The 13,680-nt window shown below is 41.3% G+C and overlaps 1 protein-coding gene across 2 annotated transcripts; it reads left to right on the top strand.

Moving 5' to 3' along the window:
- Positions 1–1,238: 1,238 nt before the first annotated feature.
- ggt7 (gamma-glutamyltransferase 7) lies at positions 1,239–13,522 on the top strand. 2 transcript variants are annotated; one of them, XM_088607519.1, is made up of 16 exons: positions 1,239–1,864; positions 2,359–2,775; positions 3,410–3,636; positions 4,028–4,179; positions 5,086–5,203; positions 5,565–5,632; positions 6,321–6,394; positions 6,632–6,825; positions 7,170–7,257; positions 7,732–7,859; positions 8,033–8,127; positions 8,530–8,682; positions 8,918–9,035; positions 9,640–9,777; positions 10,158–10,257; positions 10,845–13,522. In XM_088607519.1, exons 2-16 carry the CDS (start codon positions 2,556–2,558, stop codon positions 11,006–11,008), a joined length of 2,037 nt encoding a protein of 678 aa, XP_088463645.1. In that variant the 5' UTR covers positions 1,239–1,864; positions 2,359–2,555; the 3' UTR covers positions 11,009–13,522. The 2 variants fall into 2 exon arrangements, with proteins under 2 accessions (XP_088463645.1, XP_088463644.1); XM_088607518.1 differs by having other exon boundaries at positions 1,239–1,895.
- The last annotated feature ends 158 nt before the right edge of the window (positions 13,523–13,680 follow it).

The following is a 13,680-nucleotide window of genomic DNA, read 5'->3' as shown; positions in this document are numbered from 1 at the left end:
GTTGCGCTGCTACAATAAGAGAAGGGTGCTTTACTTTTTCAACAATAAGAAATAAATTGGATTTGTGGTGACGATGTCGACCAGTCATTTCAAAACCTGTCACTAGAGGGAGTAATAGCTATGTGTCCGCCGCTCCAAAAGACGCAAATGTTAATAATTATAGAAATAATATCAAAATTTCATATACAATCTTCATACCGGCAGTAGTACTGTTTATTTTTTACAATGAAATGGTCCCAAGGACTTTTTTCTTTTTACTATTTTTTTGCTATCGATATGTATTTTGGCTCCTTGAGAAAAATAATTTCACCATATTCTAACATTATTCATTGAGTAGTTCTTTGTATTATAAATACCTTATAATGACCAACAAAAAAACTAACAAACCCAATTAGCTCCAGAGAAAATGAGTGTAATGAAAACTGTTTTTGTATTTGTCAAGGTAAAACTTAACAAATATTAATTTGGACCTCTTCGATTGCTTGTGCATTCATAATTACGTGCTTGTATGTTAACAGGGCACTAAAGAAGTCTGCCTCTCCAAGCAGTTGTTGAAAGAATACAACCCAGTAATTCTTCATTGTGTGGTTTGACAAGTAATAATAGGTTTAGTGCATAGCTTATTATCCAAGTAGCCTTAAATTTGATTTACATCAGGATTACACCCACTGTCCTCGTCACTGGAAAATAATGATGGTACTGTATATTTAGCTGCTGTATATTCTCCAATGGTATCTAGACTGACTTTAATTTTGCTAGGCCTACAGGATTATCTAAAAAAAAAATAAGATAAGGGGAACTTTCCTTTAAGATACAGGAGTTTAAAACAGGTATTAACAATTACATAGCACCCCGACAAATAGAAATGTCACCAGAGAAGAGACAGCTAAATCACATACTATTTGTAGTTTATGAAAATGTCCCCAACAGTACCCCTGTGTAAATATGTATTCAATTCCTTGCGTTTCTTCTCATCCCCCGAGAATCTCAAGGCAATTCACATTTAGGAGGGGACGCATTTCATTTACCACTGAAGTGCAGCACCCATTACGAAAGAAACTCTGTCCTGCACAGCTCGTTGCTATATGTCTGTCGGGTTACAGCAGGTTTTGTCATTTTAATGAGTCACCAGAGGCGCGGCTGTGTTTTGAAACGAAGTAGCATTGTGATATGTCCTGTGTAGGTGAAAATAGGATTACTAAAAGGTGTGTAAAAGACACGGCCTTTCTAGAATATTGGGAATTTGATAGGGACCTGCCTCGTGTGGTTTCCACAAAACCTGTTTAGCAACATCACGCAAATAACGAGCGCTTAATACGAGCTACCTGCATCCCATAGGTATACTATTCTGGTAGTGCGCAATGAAAAATTCGTTGTGACTTTTGTCGGCATAGAAGTTGTTCATCATCGTTGCCAATGCTAACATCGTTATTTATCATTGTTAGAGTGAGACTTTTCTTTGATTTATGGTCATTACTTGGATGTCGGGTTATTTTTAATGGGGGTATTAATAGACAAATTCAGTAACGATATTAGCGTGGTTTCTGCAGGTGCCAGCATAAAGTAAAATCCTGTCTGAGCTCTCTGTCCCGTTGGTATAAAAACTGAGACGGGCTTTTTAGCTACGGGATCCTATTCAAACACAGGTGAGGAGTACAAACCAAATGCTCCTGTTGAACTCGTTTTGCATTCCACGGAATTCCTAGAGTCCTGCACCTTTAAGGCGGTGACATATTCTCTGTGATGTCAGCTGATCCCCGGCTTTTTATTGTGAAGGCTGCAAGAAGACCCTGTATTAAAAAACAAACAAACGCGAAAGAGCCGCAGTTAATCCAGCACAAAAGTGAGGAGCAAACTCCACCAGGTCTGCAACAGGATCGCCCTGACATGTGCTCGTAAGTCGTGACGGTGCCGAGCGATCTTTTGTGTCGGTAGCACGGACGGTGCGTCGGTGGCGCCCGGCTCAATGAAATGAAAGGAGTACGATCTCCGGGTGCCACCGGCTCGTCTCCATCCTCTGCCACATCGGATGGTGCCAGTCCTCCGTCGCAAAAAATGCGATCTTTGACAAATTCCTCTGTGTATTAGATCGGATCGAAATCGCCATCACCCAACGCAGTAGGAGCGCGGTGATAATGCACTAGAGACCAATTGAATTATGAGCGGACACACAGGTTGAACTGGTTGCGCCATGTACATCACGTCTCCAGTGTGTACGCGTCATTTGGAAATCTATTCATTTTTAGATAGGCGTTTTGAATATTCCGATTTCTGTCCATAGTGAATTGTACGGCATGCGAAACAGGGTACGGTGTCTTTACCGTCCACCTCCCCCCCCCCCCCCTTTTTTTTTTGCAGGATTGAAAATGGAAATAATGAACAATAATGGAATGGATTTGGCGAATTTGTAAATATCTTTATTGATCTGATCTGGGGCTGTGATTTCAGCTCAGTGAAGGGGAGTAGGCCCGTGGAGGAGTGTAGCCCGTCCGGCAGATCTGTTTCATGTAGCTCGGTGCTGGCCGTACATCGTTGAGGAGACGCAAGATTTGCTCATGTTCACGCCTGCCGCTGACGCCGTAGCCGGGTACTCCAGCGGTAATATGGCAGAGAAGGACGTTAGTCAGGAAACGACGCTGGGCAGTGTCTACTCCCCCGTGGATTACATGAGCATCACAAGCTTCCCTCGACTGCCGGAGGACGATGCCCTTTCCGCGGATAATAATATCAAATCCCGAAAGGAGGACGACAACTTTCTAAGCGAGCAGGACACAGGTACGTACGGACTGTGCATATTTCGCGTCATAAGATCTCCCTATTAGCGTCTCCTTGGCGAACAAAAATGCACTATCATAGCGCTGCGTCTGTATTATCGCTGTCGTATTCGCAGGAGTTGTTAACTCAAATTTACTTAAATATTTTTGGGGAATCATGTAGGAAAAACAATAAATCTCGTGGCTGTAGCATACAAAGACTCTGTTGTAGTTTAGAAACATAATTTGAATTTTCCAGGGCTACAGTTCAGTCCTGTAAATAGTACATATCTCTTACGGAATTGTAACGTGCTATAGAGATACTAATGAACACCATGAAGCCATTACAAAAACGCGTTTCACATCCCGTACTGCAGAACCAGTCCGAATTATCCATTTGAAAACTGCGACTGAATATGCAATAACATAAAAAGCAGCAGAAAATCCTACCAAGATACTGCTGTGACAGAAATAGTCTTTGGATGTACTGTGGGTAGCCACTTTCAAAACCAACACAACCTGGTGGGTTGGTGGTGATCTAGTCATCTGTAATAGATTGTGTTTAGACCTCTTCTCCTGTGAAAAGCCTGCAGATTTCTGCACCGCTCTAGGCTGAACACATATGACTGACCTGACCACCCCCCCTCCATTGACAGACCCAGATCTGTTCCTGAAGACCGCACGGCTGCAGAGGCTGCCCTCCTCTTCCTCCGAGCTGGCCAGCCAGGACCTGACTCCCCTGCGGGAGACACAGCGTGACCCCCTGGCTGGGGACTGCAACTGCAGGCAAGATGGGCTGACCATCATCATCACCGCCTGCCTGACCTTCGCCACGGGGGTGACTGTGGCTCTCATCATGCAGATCTACTTCGGAGACCCACAGGCACGTTCAGGACTGACAGGCGGTTCTCCTAGTCATTAACCCTGCCAAACTAGGGAGGCAGCAGTGGGATTTCTTTACAAATACAATGCAAATTCTTCTTCTGAATTTCTTTAATGTTGCATTCCTTATTTTCTTCTGGTTTCTTTCTAGTCTACGTGGCTTTGCAAGAACATAATCGACTAATCAACATCGATTTAATCTCTTTTCTTTGGAAGACCTACACATTCCTTAATGTCTTTGATGCTAATAAATGAATCCCATCCTGGCCTTAGGAATAGTGGAATAGTCAAACACTGCCAACACGTTCAGTCTGTCATCTCCATGTGTGGACCTTTGGGCACCAGCACTATCTAAGCCCACTGGTGAGCTGTGCCCTTTCTCCTCTCTGCAGATCTTCAATCAGGGTGCTGTGGTGACAGATGTGGGCCAATGCACGTCTCTTGGTGCAGAGGTGCTGAGCAAGCAGGGCTCCTCTGTGGATGCAGCGATTGCTGCAGTTCTCTGTCTGGGGATTATCAACCCACACATTTCGGGAATAGGGGGGTGAGTACAGCTCCAGTGGCGCTTTGGACAGGGCTGTGTTTTTCGTGGATCCTCTGTCATACAGTATGTCAGCATTCCAACTACTCTGATTGGTTCCAACCATTCCCGGAACTGAGTTAGTGTTGCAACTCTGACACAAAGGGTTGTGGGTGTACACACCCATCTGCCCAGACTTATTGTTGACCAGATTTCTCAATATTCTTCAAGACGTGTCTTTTTGTGGGACTTGAAATACACTACTGTGATAAGTAATTTTCTTTAAACATGCACAAAATCTAAATTGTTTAAAAAGTTGTCTTGTTTGTTCTGTAGTTGACCAAATAGGTTCAAAAAATTTTTGTACCCAAGATTATACATAATAGATAAATAGCTGTATTTATCCTTGGATAAATAAGGTATTAGCAACAAAAAGAGTACTAAATGTTCTCATGTGAAATCACTGTCATGTTGTGTTGAGCATCATGCCTATGGTGGTACTGATGAAGAAAGAAGTAGTTTGTTAACATGCTCTTGTGATCACATTTTTAAAAGTGGCAAGAAATGTATCTTATCTTTTGGGATTTCAAAAAGAGGCCAGAGAGGGCTTTCAAAGATTAGCTGTGAATGAATAATAGTTTCCAGAATCTTCCAGTGTGCTGTTCCTGTGTGCATACTGTAGTTTAAAACATTGCCAGAGTGCATCATCATCGTATTTTTATCCCGGCTTGTTTTCAAGGGAAAACTGGAATGCATCCCTGAGCGTGTGCCAATATAGATTTTGTGGGAAGGGAGTGAAGACCCCCTGGGATTGTAGCAACTGGCGGGACTGAGCGATTGATCCTCTCAGTGAGAGGAGGCAAGCTGGCAGGTGGGGTGGCACAGGCTGGGCTGGCGTTCAGTCACCTGCTCTTTCTCTGCCCTCTGCAGTGGCGGAGTGATGCTGGTTCATGACATCCGGAAGAACGAAAGCCGCGTGATTGACTTCCGCGAGACGGCGCCCTCAGCCATCCAGGAGAAGATGTTTCAGGGCGATCTGGAGCAGAAAGTAAAATCATCTTGTCACGAGCTGCGAATATGAACGCAGTGTATTCTGTTTTTAAGGGGACTGCTGTCTTAAATGTGGGCTTTGTACTGACACTACCAGTTAATCCTTGAATGGATAGCTTCCACGTCTCTCAGTTTACCGTTTTAACATTCAAAGTCGTTCGTTCTGGTAGAATTTAGGGACAAGCAATCTCACATATTTGCTTTGAGTAATGCAAATGAGTAAATCTGTTGTCTTCTTATTGTTTAGCCAAAGAAGCCTCTGAGCAGAGCAGCACTCGTGTGTAAAGAGTTTATATGTGGAAAAAAATAAGGTTTTTCAAAGCTTCTGTTAGTCACTGAGCTCTTCCCTTTAATTTCAGCCTGGACTGTTAGTTGGAGTCCCAGGCATGCTGAGAGGGATGCACCAAGCACACCAGTTATATGGAAGGTAAAATGCTTAGTTTGTGGCTATATCCAGCATTGCAAGGCAGAGGAGTGGGGACAGACTTTTGTTCCCATGAAAAGAACAGTGTTTTAGTTAGTGTCATTATGATAGAAAAAGCTATAATGTGTTTTAGTAAAGTGATGTATATCTTTCAACATTTGCACAATTAGAAGAAGTGTTGCTTTTTGTAGGAGTTGAAATATGTACATATTCCACAATGTTTCTTAGAAAATCACAAAATGTAAATTTCTATGGAAAAGAAAATTCTTTTTTTTTTAGTTTTCTCTTGACCACTAAAATGTTTTTGTTCCCAAGACCAAACTTGCTTTATCTTCACACGCAAATACACCTGCTGAAGCACTAGAGATTCATAATCCCCTCAGGCAGCAGGATGTATTTGTAGTGAAAGCACAGTCGGTCTTAGAGATGGGTTTAAACAGCCTGTGCCATGAATGAATAAAAGCCAGGCAGATTTTTCAAACTCCAACACAGATTGTTAAACTGGGGGATTTGAACAACACAGAGATTACAAAGATATTAGAAGCCGCTTGCATAACAATAGGAGTAACTGATCTAAAGTTGTTGGATGTTTGTTTGAGTTTCCATTTTAATCTAAATGTTACTGAAATAATCCTAAGAAATCAAATAAAAGAATAACCCCTTTCCTTTAAAACCTTTTGTTTTTTCCCAGACTGCATTGGAAAGAGGTGGTGACTATGGCAGCAGATGTTGCAAGAAATGGATTTAATGTCACTCATGATCTAGGTGAGGGAAGCACACCATACTGTACTCCTTATAAAATCTTACAGGTCTCGGATTCAACAAGCTAAAAAAGAAACAAACGAGAAGCAAACTAGAATTCTTGCGGGCATTTCTGGTTGTCAGCCTGTAAAACTGTTAGTCTTTTAATGCTAGAGGCCTTAGAGGTCTTGTTTAGAACCAGAGAAACAGTTCTTGTTAATTTTTTTTTCACCTTACCTCTAATTTATTCCCTCTCCCCAGCGGACGCTCTGTCTAAAGTGAAGGATCAGAACATGTCGGACAGTTTTCGGGAGATTTTTGTCAATCAGGGGCAGTCAGTGCTTCCAGGCCTGTTCATGAGGCGCTTAGACTTGGCGGCCATCTTGGATTTGATTGCAGCCAATGGGATATCTGAGTTCTACAACAGCAATCTCACTCAGGAAATAGTTGCTGAGGCAAGTAAGGCTCAGAGGTGATTTCCTTGTTCTACAGAGGTTGTTTGTGAATTGGTAAACCTTAAAATGTTGTATCCAAAAGTCTGATCATCAAAAATCTGAATGTAGAGCAAATCATAAGTGTTGGAGATTTTGTATAGTTTTTTTTGTGGTTAAGTGTCTGACCTGCTTCATTTTACTGTACAACTGCTCTTCAAAGTCTTGTCTTTTGCTCCTGTTTTTTTAGAAGTTTCAGGTTTAAAGTTTTCTTACATTCTATTGATTTTTTAAACTAGGAAACCATTATGGTTTTGTGTGTTTTGTTATATTTATTTATATTTCATTATATGCTTAATTCTGTTTAGGTACAAGCAAGAGATGGAGTTCTTACAGAAGAGGATTTCACAAACTACAGCACTGCATTAAAGCAGCCTGTGGAGGGTCTCTACCAGGGTAAATGCTACCATCCTGCATGAAATGACAATTGCAGAGGTTAATGGTTTACAGGATGGGAATGGTATAGCACAGTGAGCACGTACTGTATCAGGACCATAATTGATGGGTTACAGGTTCAAATCCCTGCTGCAGATACTGCTGTTGTACCTTGTGTGATGTACAGTGCTCCTATGGAATAATAATACGGTTTATTTTTATATAGCAACATTCCAAATAATCTCTCAAAGTTACTTTAAATAGTGCTGTATAAAGAGTGAGAGAAAAGAGATTATGCTTCACCGAGTGCTGCTGTAAAAACGGAATTGCGTATGTATGAAACAAATAAGAAACACAATTGTCTATGAAAGAGTGCACAGAGCAGTCGATCAGGAATGCTAATGAAGTGAACTGAATTTCGTGGTGGTTTTTTTTTGTTTATTTTTTCCCGCATTGACCATTGTAACACATCTCCTTCCTCTTCTACCTTTGCAGGTCATCAGATTTTAGCCTCTCCTCCACCACACGCTGGGGCTGCTTTGATTGCTGCTCTCAATATTCTGGAAGGCTTCAACATCACTAGCCAAGTCCCTAGAAACAGCACCTACCACTGGATGGCAGAGGTACTGCAGTGCTGACTGTTGCTTCTTTGCTCTATGTGAAAGCAAGAGCCGGGTCTCCACTCTTTTCATCTGGTTAAAAACTCTGTTATTCAGACCTGAAGGTTGCTGAAACTCGAAGAGCTTTAATCCTTTCCCCTTTTCCTCTTCTTTCTTTCCGCGTTTTCTTTCTGCAGTCCCTGAAAATAGCTTTAGCCCAGGCTAGCAACCTGGGGGACCCCTTGTTTGATTCCTCTGGTGATTTAACCGAGGCAGTGTCACAGATGTTAAGGTAAGTCCTGTGCTTGACGGGGGGGTTTGGGGGTGCTTGATGAGGGAGTAGTCAAACCTCCTCATGGGTAACCACTGCAAGCTAAATCACTGCTTTCACTATGCTCCAGTTCTTTTGAAACATTTCCTGTAATTCACAGGGCATTTTATCTGCTAACTTTAGCGTGGGAACTATGCATGTTCCCCTTGTAATCTAAATGGGTTATTTATTGTTTCATAGATACTTATTGTTTATTCATCGTTTAAATTCATATAGGACATACACCGAGTACTGTATTCTTCTCTTAAGTTCAGTGACTTGTGTCACTGGGGACTGGGAATGAGGTTGCAGAAACCTCACGGATAAACGAAAGCCTGCAGATTTATTATGATTGTGAAAGGGGCCTTTGTTTCTGATTTCCAGCAAGTCTGAGGCGGCTTTGCTTCGCCAGAAGATCAGTGACTCTCAGACACTCCCTCCTGACCAGTATGTCCCCTACTACTCACTGGACACTGGACGAGCCACCAGCCAGGTTCTGGTCATGGGATCAGACGACTTCATTGTCTCTGTTATGAGGTGTGTTTTTGTTCAATAGTACTACACCAGATCTTTAACTGGATGAATGTGTGCTGCTGAAAGCTGAAATCAAGCAGAAAGCAGAAGTGACTCTGGTTATTATTTTTTGCATACAAGACTAAATACAGCTTACACTTGAAGAGTTTAATGCTGTTTTGCCTTTACAGGCAGACAGTGTGTGTGTTCTCGCAGGAATCTGTCTGAAATAAGAAATATTCCTGTCTTGTAATTTTAGCTCTCTAAACCGTCCCTTTGGAAGTGGAATTATGACTCCCTCTGGAATTCTCCTGAACAGTCAGATGCTGGACTTTTCCTGGCCAAACAAAACACAGAGTTCTGCTCCCCCTGCTCCGGTACAGTCCCCTTCCACAATCACCAAGTATCACATTATTATATTTTCACAATTGACTCTGATCTGGTTCTAATTATAGAAGTATTAAATAGACATGCACATGTGCATCCATCAGTCGCAGATATCGAGCTCCATAATGCAGATACAGAAGAGTTTTCCAACAAATCATACATGAAGGGAAATCATGTTTGGCATAAATGCTGAGAGAGTTGTGCCGTGTAAACTACATAACCTTTAATGCCAGTAGATAGACTTTTCTATATGTGCAGGACACACAAACCACAGAACTGTAGTGTGACTTTTAGTGCAGGTTTTCACCTCCCTCCATGAGATAAGCAGGTACCTGGCTACTCTGAATTGTCCCTTTATCTGTGTCCCTGCGATGGTTCACTATCCCATCCAGGGAGAAAGCAGTCCTGTTTACAGTCCCACTACATACCTTATGCTTTCTGGGGGGGGGGTCTGGATTGCCAGGACTTTCTGAAGACATAGTGAAACAAAATTCAATAACAGTCTCTGTATCGGTACTTTAGACATGGCATGCTTTGTTGCATTGGTCTTCTTGCCCATGTTAGTTAAAGTCTTTTAATGGGTTTCTCTTACAGCGGAACAGTATTCAGCCCGGGAAGAGGCCAGTGTCTTTCCTGTTGCCCACTGTGGTGAGACCATCTCTGGGGTTCTGTGGCACCTACCTGTCCCTGGGTTCCTCCAGCGGAGACAGAGCACTTAGCAGCATCGCTCAGGTCAGCTCAGTGTCTGTTGGATGTAGAAATCTGGGTGTCAGTAACTTAAATCACAGCTGCAGATTTACTCAGGTTGCTTTCAAATGTACAGTATGTCTCATACGGCACTAGAGGGAATGCAGAAAGCCTACAGCAGGTGCCGTTTAATGTTTCATACAATACATATTTAATAAATTTCTTTTTTTAAATAAAAATACATTTCTTATAGAATGAATAATTATACTGAAATTCACATTCTATTACCTAATGGTTTTAGTAATCTTTCTGGGTTAATAAATACCAGTTCAAATTAGCCTATTCAAAACTCAGACAAATGAATTTTCTGGAGCCTCCTACATTTGAGGAGATGGACTAATTTCGTTTATTGCTTACGTCTGCAGGTTTTGATGAATATATTGTCTTTCCACAAGAACCTCAATGACAGCTTGTCTTTCGGAAGGCTTCATCCACAGCTTCAGAACAGCACACTCCTAGTGGACAGTGAGTTCCCATGCTCTCTAAACTCTAGGGATTACAGCATCCTCTTTTTTGTTGGTGCTCAGAAAAGATAAGAGTGTGTTTTTAATTGGAATTTTGAAATACTTTTTGCCACAGAGCTCTTAGGCCCTGGGTTCAGTTCTGGGCTGGGACGCCTTCTATGTGGGTTTTGTGTGTTCTCCCTGTGATTGTGGGAGTTTTCTGCAGCCATTTGTCTGACGTCTTTCCACCCTCGGTGGGCACACTTTTTCTGTTAATTGTTGTCTCTAAATTAATCATTTCTCCTGGTGTGTGTCAGTGCCTTATAATTGAATGGCACCCATGTTGTGTGTAGTCCCATCTTGAGCCCTACATTTCTGGCATAGGATTGGGGTTGATGCCACCCTTACTTGAAGTGAGCAACTTTCTGATGCTGAAGTCATGGATGCTTATAACGCTTTCAAAGTTTGGGTTAACGCTGCAGTACAATTACTTGCTTGTAGGAAAACGTCAGGGCAGTATGGGCTGCAATGCCTGAGCACATCATAAAATATTTAAATGCCTTTCTGTGTGTATATCTCATACACTCCCTTTGTGGGTTTGTCTCCAAGGTGATTTCCCCGAAGAAGACGTGGAGTTGCTGCAGATTAAGGGACACAATGTCAAGAGGGTAGACGTCCTGTCAGTGGTCGAAGGCACCAGGAGGACGAATGACCTCATGATCGCCGTGAAGGATCCCCGAAATCTCGATGCTTCTGCCATTACTACCCCCTAAGGGGAGAGGGGGTCTGGTCACAGGCGGGGGGAGCATGAAGTGTCAGCAAGTTTAGGGAGGGGCCAGCTGTTTCGCCTAATCCTGCAGACAGGTGCACGATTCGATATTTATTGTAGATTCTTGCCATATTCACAGGGCATGTTGCACAGCAGTTTCACCGTTGCAGTCTTGTCTAGTCAGAAGCATTCACTTGCTACACTGTAAATACCACTGACCATCAATGCAGGCCAACCCCAAGAACTGACATACACCCCCTTTCCTTCCACCCTGCCCTGTATCAAAAGAGGGGCGTCATGTGCTGCTGAGAATTTCCTGTCATCCGCCGTGCGCCCATCAGGTGTCCGTAATGATAGTGCAAAGCTTTATCTAAAGTGCATTTTTCGCCTTTCAGAATTCAGAAGGTCAATTTTTAAAATCTGTCCAAGAGGTTTTTTGATCGGGGCCGGACCTGTTGGAGATGGAAATTCACATGACTGAATCATGACATGCTTAAAACATCCGTCCCGCTACTGTTGTAATGTAATGTACTGCTTCATTTTGTGCCACTTACGGGATGATTTTGGCAAATTATCAGTAGAACAGAATGTAAGGTATCGTAGCTGACTGCCGGTAGAAATGTCCAGAAGGATGCTTTGAATGTACACTGTAAATGCAATATTTGAAGTGATGGTACAGTATGCTTAGGATGTCATTTTAGTACCTGAGAATGAAGTTTCATTTTTGCTAAAAGTTTGCAGACTGAAACAATAGGTATAAAAGGAGACTTTCATGGAAAGAGATGCAAACATTTGACAGGCTATGGTTTCATAACATTTGTATAATGAATGGAAAAACCCTAACTTTACACTGAACATTAGAAATGTCTGTAATGTTACATGGTTAGTTTTTTATGTATACACAATTAAAATAGGAAATCGGTTTTTCTTCTTCGAACTAGTAACTAGTAATTTTTACTTGAAGTCAGCTATGCAACAGGACTCCCTGATTATGTTAATAATTGCCACTAAGATCTGGAGATCAGTTAAGGTCAAGCCCTAAGTCTACCGCAGAAATTATCAATAATTTAGAAATATTAAGAAACTATTTATGCAGTTGGCAATTTAATTCTCCATCCCAGCCAGGTAACCAAGTCAAAGTGCCATAAAGGAGCTTGCATTACTGTACTGTTGTCACTGTAACACAGCATACTTTAATATCTTAATATTTGACACACTAAAACTGTACTGTACATGGTTCAACTAGGAGCCATGACAGACTTACATTAACCTAGGAATTTGGATTTACTTTGCATTATACCCTCTGCTTAATTGGCACAGTAGAGTTCTAGTCAATAAATGCAGTGGGACATGAACTAGTGATATCACAAGTAATGTGTTTTATAGTGATCACCCCTGTATTAGTTTTAATGTATGTTGTCAGAAGCTGATATTATCACTCTGAGAATTATCATCTTAGATTTAATATAATTGTGGTATATACAGTCATTGTTGGGGGATAAGGGTAGTTCCTGGAGATTACACTTTATTTAGATCTCTTGTTTTTCAAACGTACAGTACTCCACTGAGATTACTGGCCCAGTTCAGCGATGCTTGCGACTATGTGAAACGCAGACACAATTTAATTTTGTTAAATTGAAGGAAGAAAGAGAAACCTTTGGGGCTACAAGTTAGATTAACAATAAGATTAACAGTTTGTACATTTGAAGGACATGCCATGCTTAGTCATACCGTTAGGACACAATGTTTCAATCATACCCAACAGGGACCATTACAGTACAAATTCCCTTTTTAGGCAGAAATCACAGGACAATTGTGAGAAATTAGATGTCTAGGACAACTTTCTGAATGCTCTGCTTATACACACAGCTTTTCACAGATCTGAAAAACAGGTCATATTTGAATTTGTGTTAACAAGGTTCATCATGTCAATTAGCTGAACAGAGTTTATTCAGAAATCTCTGGATCAATTAAATCGATGGTTCTCTGCTGGTACCCTCTCATACGCTACTCCTGCTCTGAGCAGCTGTTGCTCTGCTCTGGCTGCTGTTGTTATCTGTAGCCCAAATACTGAACCTAAAAAGGTTACATCCCATTTTGGATCAAACCCGTTCCTCATTTTGTTCATTCTGTAATGTTGCATTTGTATTACAAAACAGAACATCTTTTGTAATATCAAAATGTTAGTGCTGTTGTTTGCCCAGCCTGTTCTTCTGCACATTAGTCATGTGTATTTAGCAATCAGAAAGAAGCAAAGTTTAATGGAAGAAAAGGGACGACTGAATGAACTAGGTGTCAATGTACTGTATTTTATAACAGTACTCTTGTAGTGGAAGGCTACTAACCTTCAGTTCACAAAACTGGATGACGCTTTATTTTTTTAATAAAGCTGACACTTAAAAATGCCTTTTTGCCATAAAATAATGCTTAAAAGATTATGATGTTGCCAGCAGTCAATGTTCATTCATCTCATGTACAAGGTCTAATAGATTTTCTAATAAAACATGTCAAGACTGTGTGTTTTGTAGTATGTAGTTTTTTTAACCTACCTTAAGTTTGCCTTCTTCACAAGCATATGTTCTTAATTTTGAGCAATCTATACTCTAATTACAAACTAGCAGTGTGAAGAGTAATGACATATTTTACTGAAATTAACAAAACACTTAAGGAGGAAAA

Source organism: Lepisosteus platostomus, chromosome 15, assembly GCF_059453375.1.
Source record: "Lepisosteus platostomus isolate fLepPlt1 chromosome 15, fLepPlt1.hap1, whole genome shotgun sequence".
In the NCBI taxonomy this organism is placed as follows: domain Eukaryota; kingdom Metazoa; phylum Chordata; class Actinopteri; order Semionotiformes; family Lepisosteidae; genus Lepisosteus; species Lepisosteus platostomus.
The sequence above is the reverse complement of the archived record's forward strand: the minus strand, read 5'-3'. Positions and strand labels throughout refer to the sequence as shown.